The sequence below is a fragment of the Malus domestica genome, chromosome 06 (assembly GCF_042453785.1).
Source record: "Malus domestica chromosome 06, GDT2T_hap1".
NCBI lineage: Eukaryota > Viridiplantae > Streptophyta > Magnoliopsida > Rosales > Rosaceae > Malus > Malus domestica.
The window spans coordinates 1,193,074-1,210,528 of record NC_091666.1 but is presented as its reverse complement, the minus strand read 5'-3'; the positions used below and the strand labels follow the sequence as shown (position 1 = coordinate 1,210,528).

Below are 17,455 nucleotides of genomic sequence, written 5' to 3'. Positions count from 1 at the left end.
TCGCCCACCATGAAGGATTATGAATAGAGCTTTCACCTTAAATCAAAATAGATTTTCTTTTTAAAATGAATCAATTGGTAGATCAACTGATACCACCAAGCCCTTTCAGCTTTCGTATCAAAACAGCCCTCAGAAATATGTAAGTGCATAAAACCAAGTGGATTAAGATGTGAAAACAAGTATTTGTACAAATTAAAGTTGTCAATCACAGCACTGCATAACATTAACAACAATAAGGAAGTCATGTACGGCCGTTAACAGAATAAAGGAGATATGAAAAAGCTTTGCAAGCTACAGGTTAACAAGATATGTAATCATGTTTGTTTCATGATTCAGACCCCAACCTAATCTCGTCAAAGTGAAGCGAACATTGAGTTTCAAGGTGCAAAGTGGCAATATTTTAGTTTCAAGGGGAAAGTGAGATAAAATTCGAGTTATAGGGGAAAACAAAAAATAAGCCTTTAATCAATAGAAAGGAATCCACATGCACAGAAATCAGTCAATTTAATCAAAATATATCAAATATGCAGATTACAAGTTGATCTTGCAAAGAAATCTCATGTAGATATTATAACATGCATAACCAACTACAAGTTGAGAGCTCTACCAATTTCAATCCAAGTACGCTTAAGAACCTCCATTGGGAATTGAATGCTATCCATATAATACTCAGGAGAGTATGCAAGGTTGTGACTTCTAAGGATGTAAAAGTAGCGATACGTAATCCTGCTCTAATGTTCGGTTGCTGTTGTCACGGGACTCTTTAAAACACTCAGAGAGCATCGACAGCCATGTCCATTTCAAATCGACAAAGGATTTAGAAATGTAGCCTCAACTAAATTAGTTTCACTTTCAGATTCAGACGGCTTGTAAATCCAACCTTGACATGGTTTCATAATTGATTCTAACCTCAAAAACTTCAGAAAACTCATTGATCAAAGATCTACAAGTAATATCAAGTAGCTGACCATCATTGGGATCAGGTAGATCTGCTCTTCCACAGTCTGCAGATGTATGAAATTCCTCAAGCAAGCTTTTAACGCTTCCAACCTGATAGCCTTGTAACCCACAAGGTACGATCCAACAAAAGGGGGTCAAGTCTGGGTTCACATTCACTGCTAAGCCATGATATGTTATCCACTGGTTGACTCGTATTCCAATGGCTGCCAGTTTCTGGTTTCCTGAAGAAAAATTCAAATATAAACATCACAAGAAAATTCCAGCTGCTAGTTTCAATACCAATATTCATGTATTTTTAAACACGACTAAATTAGGGAACAAGGAACCACCACTTGTAAAGGAAGCTATGAGAGCAAAAACTCGGTAGTGGCAATGATAATAAGCTATAATACAAAAGGAAGGACATACAGCATGCCTTTGTTTTAAGAAGCATACCATGCCAAACACCAGTGAGGCCCTCAAGCCGAGATGCCTTGATACAGAATGTCTTTGATAGAGCACGGATGATCACCTCCTCAAGTGACCTAAGGTACCAATGAAGATCCATCTTGTGATTTCGTAGATTCATAATAGGGTACATAACTATCTACAGTGAAAAACGCATGCATCCAAGGTTAGGAAAACTGACCCTCTAAGCAATTAAGTCACATGTTCGGGATTTTGATTCCTACTTTACCACCGTGGGATAACAAATTCAAATTACAATGGCAACATCTTCGGAAACATAAAGGTTAAATTCAGCCACTGAAGTACCTGACCCGGACCATGATATGTAACCTCGCCGCCACGTTCAGTTCGATAAACATCGAAAGGTGGGTCCTTGATATCAAAATTAAGGAACTGTTCTGAACTAGCAGTTCCCAAGGTATACACAGGACAATGCTGAAGAACGAACAATGAGTCTAGGCAATGATCATTCTTTTCTATCATAGCTTTTTTCTCCTCAACTATGCTCTTCTGCCAAGCCCATGCCTGACTATAAGGAACCTGTTGCTTATACATATTGAAGCACTCACACCTGCACAAATCCAAGTTGACCTGGTGGGTTCCATGGGACATTATAAGTATATAAAATGATTTGGAAACTCACTCTCTCATTGGCTCGACAGTATAAGAGGTGGACTGCGGAGTTTTAACATCTGAAACTTGATTCAATTTTGATAAGATGCGCAGAGAGAAAGACCGAGGAGGTTTATTTTGACGCTTATAGATTGGGTATGTTGGAACTGCAGCAACACAGTGAGTCGCCACAAGAGTCATATTTTAGGTGGTGTTTTGGCTCCTACAATGAAATGGACTGGGAATGAGAACGTAGTTCGGAAGGCAACAGAAACTTAGAAAAACACAATAAACAGCCATAGTTCAGCCAAAAACAAATTGGTAGAAACAACAATACTAATAAAAAGCATCACCAAATTAGAAGACCACAAAAATTACATTGCAATTGTGGTGCGACCAAAATCTGTTACAGTTCACAACTTGAAGAAAGGAGCTAAAAAGATATGCAAAGGTTCAATTTGCCAGTCTGTTCCCAATAAACTAACAGTTTGAAAGCTTCTTGACATTGATATTTAAGTTAACCTAACTAATATTTCTTGTTGAAGGCTTAGCGGTGAAGTCTGCATAAGATAAATAATCATCATCTATCATTCATTATTCAGAATTCAAAATTCATAGTCATATAACTCTCTAACAAAATTCATATCATTCAGATTTCAGATGATAAAATCATACCTGCAGCAAGCATGCAACAAGCAAGGCAGAAAATGAACGCAGTTAGAAAGCAGGCACACCAACACCAATCCCTGCATAATTCCATGTAATTGACACATTAAATTTCGAAAAAATCACTCGATTCACCCTAATACAAACCAATTAATAAATTCCCAGTTTTATTCATAGAGATTCATTTAACAAAAGAGGAGTAAACAGATGGAACAAGCGCTGACAGAAAACAAAAGAGGAGTAAAGAGATTCCTACAGTCAATCTGCACATTCCTCAAAACTGTACAGAAGTACCTTGACAGACGGAGCTGCGGAGAAAGACAACTAAGTTGATTAAGGAGAAGATGAGATGGAGTGCGGAGAGACTCGCCGGAAATGGGAGAAACGGAGATGAAGTCGCCGCCAAGAGGAGAGAAAGATGAGGGCTTTTATTATCGGGGAAACCGGAAACAGGGTGAGAGAAAGATGAGGGCTTTTATTCTCGGGGGAACTGGAAACAGAGTGAGAGAAAGAAAGATAGGAAATTTGAAAAAAATAATCAGAATTTTTACTTCAAATAGAATTAGAAAATTTAAAAATGTGACTGTAAATCTATACGGGATCTAAATTTTTGTTATTTTTTTTTAAATTTATCGAGAAATGGTAGATGCTATTTAGGGAGTACGGGGAGTATCGAGGAGCGTATTTAATTGAGATTTTAAATGAGTTTTTAAAATACAATGAGTTTACTAAAATTTATAAAAATGTTGATCTATTAAATTAGAATTTCAAATGAAATTATAAAGGTTCAAATTTTTTTGTGGTTCCAGTGGTGTTATGGTACTTTTAATGTCACTCTGGTAGTACTAATGTTTCTTTTGTAGTGAAAAAAATTGTTAACTAAATACTCTTCGTGAACCTCATTAGCAATTAAAATTAAATCTAAACTTCTGTTAGTCTCATATTAAATAAACTCACGTGTGTCTTACATTGAGAGGCTAAATTTGTGTTTTTGGTAAATCAAGAAACCTACATATGTAGTCATATTTGTTCAAATTTCAAGCCTCTTTTTCATCGAGTCAATTTCAATTTTAGTTGAACCCTAATATCTAACGACATATATTTATGTTTCTTGATTTGGTTTGAAAAAGACGAATTTAGCCTCTCTACATGAGATCCACATGGGTTTATTTAACGGGAAACTGACATAATTTACCTCTGGACTTGAACTACTAACGGAGATAACCATGAGAGTTTTGTTAACAATTTTTTCACTACGACAGTGGCATTGAAAAATATGACACCACGGGGACCCCAAAAATAAAAAGGTCTTTATAAAAATATATGTGTATTTAAAATGTAATTAATTTGATATCTTACTTTGTTACAAATCCACGTTACTAGGTCAGCTAAAAAAGTATAATTAATTTGATGAAATTTTTAAATGGATGAATTCTATGAGAGTTTATAGTGTAGCTTAAGCCATAACAAATCCTGCCTCTTTCATTCCCACCATCACAATCAATTGCTCTCCTCCATTTTCATCATCTTTATCTCCAGCTTCTCTTCGTCACACGGCATGCCTCATCCAGATCACAAAAGTCTCATTTCTCACTTCCATTCATTCAACAACAATTGAACCCTAGTCTCCCTAACTACTGAACAATCAAGAAGTATAATCGTCCCTCTAATCTCAAAATAATAAAATGGTTATTACTAATATATAGATTTATAAAATCAAAACAATCGGCAAAGCTTGTAGAAATAAATTATAAGAAATCACATTTATATTGGTTCTGTTAATGCACAAAATCGGAGGGGTCTTGGAACAACGTAAATCCGACCGTGAATCTGCAAGAAATGTAAATAGCACAAGATGTATCGTGGTTCACCCCAAGGTTTGGGCTACGTCCACACTGATATTGTATTTCTGAGGGAGAGAGAGAGCTTATTTATGAGAGTGAAAGCTTTGAGAGGGTGAGGGTGTGGCCTCAGAAAATGGTCTCCTCTAATTGTGAGGGTGATGAGTCATTTTACAGAATAAGGGCTCCTCACTTATTACATATTTGCCCCTTCCTTTATTACATAATTACATTTAAGTCCCCCGAGTATTTATACGAGATCTAAATACAGAGGCCCTAAGTATGGTATAAACAGTAGTCCCCCAAGTCTTCAGTCAAGAGAGTCTTTTGCTGGAGACTTGAAATTTAGTCCATGTGTGGGCCGAAGTAACTAGATGTCGTCTAAAACTGATACTCGATATAAGGCGGTGCCCAATCTGAAATGATGCTCAACTAGAAGTAACACATGTTGCGAGGCTGCTCGGTTTGTGGCTTATGTTGCCTTGGTTGGCTCGGCTTGTGGCGTCGAAGGTGAGGTAGTCCTTTTTATAGAATAAAGGCTCGCTCCTCAATACATAAATGATGGGCTAGAGTTGATGCTCGCGGCGAGGGGGTTGCTCAGCTGGCGGCGATGCTCTTTAATGATAGTGAGGGAGTCCCTTATAAAATAAGGGCTCGCTCCTTAGTACATGAATAATGGGTGCTCTCTAATGAAAGTGAGGGAGTCACTTTTATAAAATAAGGGCTCGCTCCTCAATACATGAATAATGGGTTAAGTCCCCCGAGTATTTTTCATGATGCCCAGTTGAGGCCTAATATATGGTACATAATGTAGTCCTCCAAGTCTTCGGTCAATAGAGTCTGTTGGCTGGAGACTTCAAATTGAATCCATGTATGGGCCGAAGTGGCGGTTGTTCGGATGCGGTATTTGTATACCCTGCACTAAAGCTTTGTAGGTGAAACTTTGAAGCTGGAGCTCTATAAATGAAGCTTTTAAAGCTAAAGCTTTTGTAAATGAAGATTTTGAAGCTAATTAACATGAGTGATGTTCATGAATGTGTATGTTGATTAATATGAGTGATGCTCATGGATGTTGACATGAGTGATGCTCATGAATGTTGACATGAGTGATGCTCATGAATGTTTATGTACAATTGATATAAGTAATGCTCATGAATGTTTATGTATGATTGACATGAGTAATGCTCATGTATTATTATGTATGATTGACATAAGTAATGCTCATGTATAATTTGGGAATACTGGACGTACTTTTGATCACCTTGTTAGTGGTAATAGCGGCAGGTTGCCGAATAATTGTGGAGTACTAGGCGTACTTTTGATCACCTGGTTGGTGATAATAGAAGGCCTGACTCTTTTGGGCATATGGGTCTTCGCCCTCCACATGACATTGTAGCCCATTATTTTGGGCTTGCCCTTTTTTATTACCCTCTGATGGAGTTATACAGATATCTCCGAAAGATACGAAAAATAAATTACATCATTAAAAAATAAATAAAGTAAATCACATCATTCTGGTGGGATGTTTATTCCTTGCTTTTGTTTTTCTGCTTTGCTTTTGCTTTTCCCACTCCATTTCTTTCTCTTTTTCTCTTTTCCTTTTGGTTTCCACTGCATCTCTGTCTCTGTCTCTTGGCGAAATTGGAGGGCTAACTCCACTTGCTTTTCTTGGACAGCTTGGTCGTGCCCATCACTCATCCTTTTTCTTTTTCTTTTTTTTCTTTTCCTTTTGCTTTCCACTACGTCTCTGCCTCTGTCTGTCTGTGTGCTGCCCAGGATGTAGATCGCATACTTCTTCGTGTAAATTACGGAAAAACTGAACAATTCTTTCAAGTTTCAGACTTCTTTTGCTGTCTTTGTCAAAAAAATACTCGAGCAATCATTTGTCTTCAACAGAAACCTTGAGCCTGTGGCCTTCCATGTTCTGTTTGCCTTGAGATCGCATCAAGGCTATGACTTTATTAAACTCCTGCCTATCAATGTCTCTTGAGTGCTAATTGGACTTCATTTTGTCTGTGCAACTCGGCCAAGGAGTCCAACAAGTTAGCTTTCAAGAGCCTGGAGAGTCTTGCATCAAAAACCTCATCGAGTTTCGATGGGGTTGATTTGGCAAGCTTCAGAGACTGAACTGCCTGAATGGCCTTAGTGGAGAGCACCCTTGACTTTTATAGAGGCTTTCTCGGTCCCCCTCTCAGGCCGCCACAGACGGTGGTGAATTTTCGGGAAGAAGAATAAGGTGTTGCGGATAAATAGCTTAGGTGGTTGAGTTCTGGGTGATCTTGTTTCAAACCCAGTTGAGGAACGTGGAATTTCAAACAACCCAATGAACCCATCACAGTAGATTTCATGAATGCTGTTGGATGTGGATTGTGGAGTGAGGGTTTTGGAAGCTTTGTTTTTCCTCAGCCAACAACTTTTTCTCTCTCTCTCTTTGTGACGCTCCCCAAGCAAATCAAATACATATTTTTCTTTCTCGGCCGCAACGAGAGCAGCGGAGGAGAAGGCAGAGCGAAGGCTGAAGAGGTGAGGAGAGTGAGGTGCTGACGGTGATGGCGAGTACGCCATGTACCTTCCACCGATCGTCTTCTCCTTTTCTAGTCGTTCGATCGTCCTCTCCTTTTTCTGGTCGTCCGATCGTCTTCTCTTTCTTCTCCTTCTCAGAGGCATAGCGACTCTCAACGGTGGACCACTATCTTCTGATGACATGAGTCAACCCCTGATAGGATTTGCAGCATCCACCGCTTGACTTCGCCGTTCAGATCTGGATTTAAAACTTCTTCTTCTCGGCTTCAGATCGTTTGGCGAGATCGACGACGAATCGGAACCTTCTGCGAGGGTTTTTTACGAGTGCAACGGCGTTTCTCCATCTCCTTATAATCTGCTCCGACGGATTCTTGTTCTCCACCTCGAAGTCCTTCAAGTATTTCTCCATTTCCACACTTTCTCTTTCTTATTTCTCACAGCATTTAGAGAGAGGGAAAGGGAGAGGGAGGCGACGACTTAGAGAGAGAAAGGGAGAGAGCAAGAGAGTTGAAGCCAAAGGTGTGGGAGTCGCTTCCCTTTTATATTTACATCGTAATTGTAAAGAGAGAGAAGGGAGAAAGAAAGCTTCGGCGAGCAATCAGTCTGACTGACTGAGAGAGGAGAAAAAGAGAAATTTGGTTTCTTGGGTTTTTGTGATTTTGTAGATTCATGGCGAAGGTGAAAAAAATGAAAGAGAACCGACACAATTTTTCGTATCGATTCCCACAGACGACGCCAAATGTTGATGCACAAAACCGGAGGGGTCTTGGAACAATGTAAATTCGACCGTGAATCTACAAGAAATGTAAATAATACAAGATGTATCGTGGTTCACCCCAAGGTTTGGGCTACGTCCACACTGATATTGTATTTCTGAGGGAGAGATGGAGCTTCTCTATGAGAGTGAGAGCTTTGAGAGGGTGGGGGTGTGGCCTTAGAAAATGGCCTCCTCTAATTGTGAGGGTGAAGAGTCCTTTTATAGAATAAGGGCTCCTCACTTATTACATATTTGCCCCTTCCTTTATTACATAATTACATTTAAGACCCCCGAGTATTTATACGAGATCTAAATACGGAAGCCCTAAGTATGGTATAAACAGGTTCTATATTACTGCCTCTGTGCACATACTATTAAATATGGACCAAAATTTACTTGATTCAAATACAAACCAATCAAATATGTCTTTCCCCTTCTCATTTGAATTGAGGTATAATTTTGCGTTCAAGTGAGTTCGTTTCAACCGAGTTAGGGCTTAACTCGAGGTAGTCTCAAGTTTATCAGTTTTATCGAGCTCAATCTTATTATTACACCTTATTAAAAATGATTTTTTATCCTCAATTAACATAAAATTAATTAAAATTAAATTCCGCAGGTTGACATTTACTTTCGTTCGTGTAATTTCAAATGTTGCAATTTAATTCCCGTAGTTGAAGAACGATTAGAACTACAAGCTTCAATCGTGGTTTCTTTTAACCTTTACAAAATTGAAGTCTTTAAACCAAATTTTATAAACCAAATAATGTGGATGTTATTTTATTTGTTGTTGCTGTTGAAGTTGGAGTTATTGCTTTTCACCCAAACCACATTTGAAAATGTGTGTTTAATTGTGGTTTTTTTGGTTCAATGTATTTGATTTTTTTTCTTATCAATACCAAATAGGATAAATACCAAAAACTTAAAAAGACAAATAGGAGAGGAAATAAAATCATCAAACCCATCAGAATCATCCCCACACCTTCACTCCTGAACTCTCCCTTTATTTTTTCTCCTCCTCTTCCTCCCTTTTCTGTCTCTAATTGCAGAACCCCCACCCCGGAGCTGCTACTTACCCCGCCATCGAATCTCTGGAGGACCCTTAGGCCACAACCCATCCCATCAACAACAACAAAAAACCCAATTTGCAGAGTGAAAGTGGAAGTGATAGGGTGGGAGGTATTTCAGGAATATCAGAATAGGTAAATGGCTACTTCATCCGAAGGGCAAGACACCGGCTATCCAGCTCCGCCCGGCCAATTTCCCACTGGCTACCCTGCCGCAGCACCGCTGCCCAACATCCTTGACCGCATCATCTCGATCGTCGCCGTCATCGCCGTCGTCGGCGGGTTCTTCTTCTTTATCATCTGGTTCAACATCGGCAGTTTCACCTTCCCTGAGTTCCGGGTCGAATCCGCCGCCGTCTCCCCGCTCAACGCGACTAGCTCCGAGCTCACCGCCACGTGGAACTTTACCCTCCTCGCCACCAACCCCAGCCGCAAGGTCACCGTCTTCTTCGACAGCCTCGCGGCCTCGCTCATATACAACGAGGGATTTCCGCTCACCATGAATGGGGTGCCTGACTTCGTCGTACCCAAGAGCAACCAGACGCGCGTCAACATTAAGCTCGCGATGGTGGGGGAGTACGTCGGCGACCAGGTGGCGAGGGGAATCGCCGACGGGAAAGATCGCGGGACGGTGAGGTTCACAGTTGGGGTGACGGCGCAGGTTCGGTTTGAGCCTCAAATGTATCAACGCAGAGGGCTGTCATTGCTGGTCTTCTGCGATCGCGTCGAGTTCACCGGGTTTGCCCAAAATAATGGGACCGGGACTCTGACGGGTGAGTCAAGTCCGTGCAAAGTTAAGTATGACGATTAAGAGTTAATTTTCAGCACAAGAAGAAGAGCATATAGCCATCTACTATTCTGGCAACGTTACAACTTCACTTCACTGTATTGCATGTTTTCTCTGACCCGGCTTTGATGTTACTTGTTCTCAACGCTTGGTTAAACTAACTATTTGCTTCTCGACGCTGAAATGGGTGGTTTTCTGATGACTTATTATCTGCTCCTCAATTTTCTTCGTGGATGAAACCGCACAAAACCATTTTCCAGAAATTGAATAAAAAAAGGAGAAAAGAAGCAATAGAGCCTGAGCACATGATCAGCAACTCCGCCGTGTAGAAAGATGCATGTTGCTAATTGTCCTCTCCTGGCCCACGGCGGGAGTAAAACACAGAAAAAGGGAAATCATTCCTCTCCTGGCCCACGGCGGGAGTAAAACACAGAAAAAGGTGAATCATTTTGTTGCTTTTGGTTGGTCCGTGAAGCACAACACCCATAAGTAGGAGAAAAGATAATTAATGTAAAATGACCACTTTTGCTGTTCTTAGCTTCCTAACAGAAACTTACAGCCCCACTTTATACTTAATAATGGTGCCATGATTTAATATCCACCACTAAGTTGGTACAAAATTAAATGGGTCAATAGGATGGTTGATTCTTCTTAACAGCGTGAGTGTCACCCTGATGGCAAATAAGCATAATAAACACGTTGTAATCCGCTCAATTATTAGTATTTTTCTACCATACACTGCTACGTGAATCTAGTTTTTAAGGAAAATTCTTGTATATTATCAAAGATGTATCCTCGACTTCTTGTAGTTGAATATAATAGTACAAATTTACAAAACTTATGCTCAAAAGAACTTCTAATAAAGTGAAGCCATACTTTTTTTTTTTTTTAATAAAAGAACCGATTTAATGGGTTTGGTTGAGAAGACTGGAAACTAGAGAACTGAGCCAGCGCATGAAAGTTTGGAGACTGCTAGGCTCAATTGGAGGTCTGAGCTGGACTGAAGAAACAGTCAAAGTCGGTGACTGATGATGGTGCAGAATCCAAAGAAGAAGAAGAAGAAGAGAGATAGTGTCTGTGAGTGAGAAGACTGAGAATTGAGAAGGCAGAATCTAGAGAAGACAGAAGAATTTAGAGGAAATAGCAAGAGAAGGAAGGAGAATAAAGAATAGTGAGAAGTGAGGGGAATGATGAGTGAAATTTGTAGTTGAACTCGATCGCCATAAATGGCAATCAGAAACCCAACGATTCATTTTTGTTGTAATTGGCAAAAATGGCTGTTTAAGGGTGAAAGGTACTGTACAATCTCTTTTGGGGAGGTTGAAATAGAACTTTTACGGGATAATTTCTTGTATTGCTTCTTCTTAAATATATACATGTACAATCATTGTTCAACAAGGAAACAAATAATAAAGCTTATAAACAAACCTACCTAATAAAGGACTCCTAGTATTTACATTCCCTTTTTTCCTAATATTGACTCACGACTAACACTCTCCCTCAAGTTGGTGCATAGATATCACACATGCCCAACTTGACAAGTGAGTCATCAAACTTTCGACTACGTACCGCATGAGTTAGAACATCTGCAAGTTGCTCCTCCGAATTCACAAATGGTATTGACACAATCTTCCTCTCAAGTTTCTCTTTAATAAAATGTCGATCAACTTCCACATGTTTTGTCCTATCATGCTGTACCGATTATCAACTATATCTCTCGCTGGCTTATTATCACAATATAGTCTCATGGTCTCCTTTGGCTTGAACCCTAGCCCCTCAAGAAGTTTTCGAAGCCAGAGAATCTCGCAAATGCCGTGAGCCATCCCTCTATACCCGGCCTCAGCTGAGGATCTTAATACCACCTTTTGTTTTTTACTTTGCCATGTAACCAAATTTCCTCCTACAAAAGTAAAATATCCCGAAGTAGACCATTTGTCATTCACACTTCCTGCCCAATCAGCATCTGTGAACCCCTCAACCCTCAAATGTCCATGTTTCCGATATAAAACTCTTTTTCCAGAGACAGACTTCAAATGTGCTAAGATACGCATAACAGCAGCCATATGATCTACACTCGGTGAATGCATAAATTGACTTACTACACTCACTGCATAGGCAATATCTGGTCGTGTATGAGCCAAATAAATTAGTCTCCCTACAAGTCTCTAATATCTCCCTTTATCAACTGATTTCTTATTCGGATCCAAACATAGATGATGTTTTTCAACAATAGGAGTATCTACTGGCTTACATCCCAACATACCAGTTTCTTTTAACAAATCCAAAACATACTTACGTTGTGACAAGAAAATACCTTTCGAAGATCGAGCAACTTCAACTCCAAGAAAATACTTCAAATCCCCTAGGTTCTTCATTTCAAACTCAGCCGCAAGATTACTTTGTAACTTTGAAATCTCATCAAAATCATCTCCAGTGATAATCATGTCATCTACATAGATGATTAAGGCTGTCACTTTTCCCTGTCTTCGTTTAACGAACAATGTATGATCAGAATGACTCTGATAATACCCAATCTTTTTCATAACTTGAGTAAACCTATCAAACCATGCACGAGGTGATTGCTTAAGTCCGTAAAGAGACTTACGCAACCGATAAACTCTGGTATTTCTACTAGCACTGTACCTAGGAGGAAAATCCATATATACTTCTTCCTCCAAGTTCCCATGGAGGAAAGCATTTTTCACATCAAACTGTTTTAATGGCCAGTCCATATTAGGAGCTAAAGATATCAAAACACATACCGTATTCATCTTGGCAACCGGAGAGAACGTTTCTTGATAATCTACACCATATGTTTGGGTGTATCCTTTAGCTAGCAACCTTGTTTTGTACTTGTCTATTGATCCATCGGCTTTGTATTTGACAGTAAACACCCACCGACATCCAACTGTTTTTTTTCCTTTTGGTAAATACATCACCTCCCAGGTATTATGCTTCTGTAATGCCAACATTTCCTCATCCATTGCTTTTGCCCACTTTGGATTCGTCAGAGCCTCCTCCACACGGGTTGGTACTCGAATAGACTCCATATTGTCCACCAAGGTCTTGCGCTCTGGTGCAAGACCATTGCATGAGACATAGTTAGCTATTAGATACTTCACTTTACCTTCCGGAGAAAACCTGTCAGGTGGCACACCTCGATTTTGTCTCAGTGGCAGCTTATATGTATTTACATCATTACTTGCATTAGTTACATAATCATCCGAAATACTTACCTCAGGTATATCCAGAGAAGATTCATTAGGCAACATTGTATAGCTAGAGAGAGGGGGGTACATCAGCAGAATCAGCAAGTTGTTGCCGTGACTCCATACTGCTATCGGCAAGTTGTTGCCGTGACTCCATACTACTCTTGGTAAGTGACTGTTGTGGTTGTTCTGATGGTACTGCAACGGGCTCATTCTTATCATGTATAACACTAGTGATCTCTACTATAGTATCATTCTCCTGAGTCCTATTATGCACGACAGGTGTGATCTCTACCATAGTGTTTCTCTCTAGATCCAACCATTCCAGATCACCACTAGTGCTCTCCCCCTGGTGATCTAAAGATAAAGATACGGGAGCATAAAACAACTTCAACTCAGAAAAAGTCACATCCATGGTAATATACAGATGTCGAGTCTTAGGGTGATAACATTTATACCCTTTTTGGTGAGAGGAGAAACCAACAAACACACATCGAAGAACACATGGATCCAACTTAGTACGATGAATCTTTTGAATATGCATATACGCCACACACCCAAATACCCAAGGGGTGAGAGTATTAGTAGACACCACTGAAACATGTTGAGTGAGAACTTGAAGAGGAGTTCGAAAATCAACCACCCGAGAGGGCATACGATTAATCACGTAAACGGCATAAGTGACAGCTTCAGGCCAAAATACCTTAGGAACAGATGCTTCCAGAAGTAAAGCACACGCCGTTTCTAAGATATGGTGATTTTTCCTTTCAGCCACCCCATTTTGCTGTGGAGTATGGGGACAGGTTGTTTCATGGAGAATGCCTTGATCACACAGAAACTTCGACAACTCAAGATTAATATACTCGCCACCATTATCAAAACAGAGAACTTTAATCACATACGAGTATTGTGTCGAGGTGAGATGCACGGTGCCTGCACCACACACGGGTGCCAAAGTACCATTGGCAGTTGTTATGTTTTTTCTATGAGATGTAGTCATGTATTTCATATGTCATATGATCTGTTGCCCCAGAGTCCAGAATCCAACCTATATGGTGCTAAGTTTCGGAGGCTAAGAGAACACATCCCAAGGTACCTATGTCGGAAGACGAGTCACCCCGAGTACGAATCAACAGATTTTGACTAGAGTCACTAAGGCTAGGCACAGCTTCCGGGACTGTTGGTGTAGCCACAGCAAGGGAGGCACGGACTCCACTGGACCCTACTGCTTCACGTTCCTTGGCACACAATTTTTCTTCAATTCTGGAAACCAATCAGGCACCCCATGCTTAGCAAAGCACGTATCCTCAGTATGACGGGTTTGTGCACAAAAAGTACACTTCAAATCATCTTTATTTTCTCGGTTGAAGGGACGAGAATTTAAAGATTGATTAGAAGAATGACTAGGACGAGGAGCACCAGCTGGCCGGGTGATCATGGCCATGGACGGCAGCACTCCTTGATTGTTACTTCCACCCATCATAGTAGCATGTCGTTGAGCTTCACACTGAACAACAGAAAACACCTCCTCAACAGATGGTAAGGGCTGAGTACGTAAAATATCACTACGCACTTTATCAAAGGCATCATCCAAACCCGCCAAAAAAGCATACACACGATCAATTTGAATTTCTTCTCGAAGTGTCTTGAGCTCCACAGCACATTCTACATTGATTGGTCTCTGTTGATCTAACTCCTGCCAAACGGACTTGAGATGGATTTGGCCGTTTGAAAGTTCGAAAAAATAAGACGTGTACAAAATTTCTTTCAAAACTTCTCGAGTAATAGTTTGAAAAAATATACGTGGGTTCATTATAAGCCTTAAGTGTATCGATTGATGGATATTACATATAAGTTCATGTACAACGAGACGGGTCAGGCCGGGCTAGGTTGACTCATCTTGTTTTAGATGAGCATAAATGAATAAAATAAAATACAATAAAGATTGTGAGTGAATTATTTCTATGAAGAATTTGAATTTCCCATTAAAGAGAGATAACTTTGCTCTAAGTCTTTGACTTTGAGATGAATCAAAAACTCAAAACCTCATTCGTTGGCAAGGCAATACCACTATATGGGAAACATTTCTTGGGAAAGGCACTTAAAAAACACAATGATTGATTAGAAATTGGATTATATTAAGAGTATTAAAACATATTGGTGTTCGTATGGGTGTACAATTGGTCAGGCTAGGCCAGGCCAACTCGATTAAAACAGGCACATATGGATCGAGGAACATAGCATTGAGGGTTTGATATAACTGTGGACAAACCTAGTAGAAGAAGAAGGTGGCTCCAGTACATTTTCTTCACCAACACTTTGTTCATTGTTGCCATCATCATAGCTAATTTCGTCATCCTCACCACCATTGCCACTAGCACTAATTTGTTCATCGCCGCCATCATCAATACTAATTTCGTTGTCCTCACCACCACTACCACTAGGACTAATGCCACCTAGATCACCCATTTCTCTTATAAAATGATTAATCATGTCAGTCTATCATGGCATTTTCCAAACACTGGATGAATATAAGCGAAACATTAAACACAAACAAATATAGAGAAAAGTCATGGTGACCAAAACAAATACTAGTTACTTTACTAAAAAAGATGTCTTGCTAAACAATTGTGGAGATAAATCGAGAAGAGCATAAAAGGTATGCAGGTGAATTCCTCGATTATTTGAGGCTTGATTACAAAGCCTTGATGTACAAGTATACTTTCTATACAATGCATACATAAAAGGAATACTATCTAAGAGGTTTGATTTATATAGGAAAACCACACAATGATAACAAGAAATCAAAAAAGAAATATAAAGAACACTCATTGTTTCACACAAAGCATGTAGATTGTTTGTTCCAAGAGCATTCTGGAAGTGTTCATTTGTTCCACCAGCATACCCATGACTATCTCTAACTATTAGTGCCTTTCATGAACCCAGGAGTCTATAAAGCATAATTCCCTTTGAAGCTTTCACACCGATTGATGTAAAAAGCTTAGAATAACTTAGGGGTAGCTCGACCAATTCACGGATTTGAGGCATCTACTTGAACACCATCTACGTCATCATAAGAAACTTCATCCTCCTTTTTTACAAGTTTTCCCTAGCAAAAGATCTCAGGAAAAACCACTCAACTTTCTCCGAGAGTTCCAATGACCTTGAACGCTAGACTTTCGGGAATGAACATATCTTTTTTCCACAAATGACACAAATCAGATGGATTGCTTATTTTGATAGCATTATGGAAGTTCTCATTTGTAACATCTGTTGAATTAAGTATCTATGCATCAACGGGTTCATCGTCCAAGTCAATCATATCCACATTCTCCTTTATCAATTGTAGAGAAGGTTTCATGCATAAAGCAGCAGGGTCACCACCAAAGCACCAATTTAAGCAATCTGCTTCCAAACACCACCCACATCATCATCACAAGTAACTTCATCCAACCATTCCTCCTAGGTTCCCCTCAAAAAGCTCTAATTCTCCATAGTTTTTGGATAAAGTAAAGGAGACGGCACGATTTGGAAGAGACGAAAATATTTAGATGAAGCGACACGAGAATGAGGAGAAGAGATAGAGAATACTGAGAAGTGAGCAGAATGATAAGTGTTATTTTTACTTCAAGGGATATTACGCATGAGTTCATGTACAACGAAATGAGTAGGGCCGGGCTGAGTCAATTCACCTTGTTTTAGATGAGCACAAACGAATAAAATAAATTATAATAAAGATTGTGAATGAATTATTTCTATGAAGAATTTGACTTTCCTATTAAAGAGAGACAACTTTGCTCTGAGTCTTGGACTTTTAGATGAATCAAAAACCCAAACCCAAAACCTCATTTTTCGCAAGGCACTACCACTACATGGGAAACATCATTTGGGAAAAGAACTTAAAAACACAATGATTGATTAGAAATTGGAGTATATTAAGAGTATTAAAACATAATTAGTGTTTATATGGTTGTACAGTGAGTCAGGCTAGGCTGGCCCAACAAGAGTAAAATAAGCACATATGGATAGAAGAAAAAGGCAAGAATGAAGTAGAAAAAAGTATTGAGAAACATAGCTATGTAGAGGGATATTATACATGAGTTTATGTACAACTAGACGGGCATGGCAGGGCCGGGCCGACTCGTCTTGTTTTAGATATTAAGGTTGGAGTAATATGCCTTCTTTTGTATTTTCACACTATTAAAAGAAACTAAAATTAAATTTAAATTTAAATGGTGAGGTGAACTTAGATGGATGATGGTGTTTAAAAAGAAGAAGAAGAAAAAAATCTTATTTTACCAAAAAATAAAAATCTTACTATTTTTGGTGTAATTAGTCATAAAAAAAATAGAGATGGATAGAATTGCATGCCTACAAAATGAATTTTTATGCAAGTAGCCTTTTACCCCAATGGTGGAGGGGAGTGTTTCCCTTGCACCACAGTATGAGCTCGAACCCTGTCGGCTCTCTAATCTAACAAATTTATCATTTTACCAAAAAAAAAAAAGCAAAAAGGAATTTTTATTGCAAGTGACTCTTTAGCACAGTAATGGCTATTGACCACAATGGGGAAAGCTTTTACATAACAG

General features: G+C 39.4%; 2 protein-coding genes across 2 annotated transcripts; one reads left to right on the top strand and one right to left on the bottom strand.

The window, feature by feature from the left end:
• Positions 1-485: 485 nt before the first annotated feature.
• LOC139187432 (octanoyltransferase LIP2p, chloroplastic-like) lies at positions 486-3,226 on the bottom strand. The gene is made up of 6 exons (XM_070823339.1): positions 2,980-3,226; positions 2,695-2,765; positions 2,051-2,242; positions 1,714-1,978; positions 1,396-1,546; positions 486-1,181 (listed from the first exon to the last, which is right to left on the bottom strand). Exons 3-6 carry the CDS (start codon positions 2,218-2,220, stop codon positions 859-861), a joined length of 909 nt encoding a protein of 302 aa, XP_070679440.1. The 5' UTR covers positions 2,221-2,242; positions 2,695-2,765; positions 2,980-3,226; the 3' UTR covers positions 486-858.
• Positions 3,227-9,009: 5,783 nt separating this feature from the next.
• Positions 9,010-9,681, top strand: LOC108173523 (uncharacterized protein At1g08160-like). The gene has a single exon (XM_017332732.3). The coding sequence runs from the start codon at positions 9,010-9,012 to the stop codon at positions 9,679-9,681; it is 672 nt and encodes a 223-aa protein (XP_017188221.3).
• Positions 9,682-17,455: the final 7,774 nt, after the last annotated feature.

Coding starts and splice junctions, on each gene's coding strand:
- LOC139187432 (XM_070823339.1), bottom strand. CDS start 2,220: ATGACTCTTGTGGCGACTCACTGTGTTGCTGCAGTTCCAACATACCCA. Junction 1,979..2,050: donor ACTGTCGAGCCAATGAGAGA/GTGAGTTTCCAA, acceptor GGATTTGTGCAG/GTGTGAGTGCTTCAATATGT. Junction 1,182..1,395: donor CCTCACTGGTGTTTGGCATG/GTATGCTTCTTA, acceptor ATTTTTCTTCAG/GAAACCAGAAACTGGCAGCC.
- LOC108173523 (XM_017332732.3), top strand. CDS start 9,010: ATGGCTACTTCATCCGAAGGGCAAGACACCGGCTATCCAGCTCCGCCC.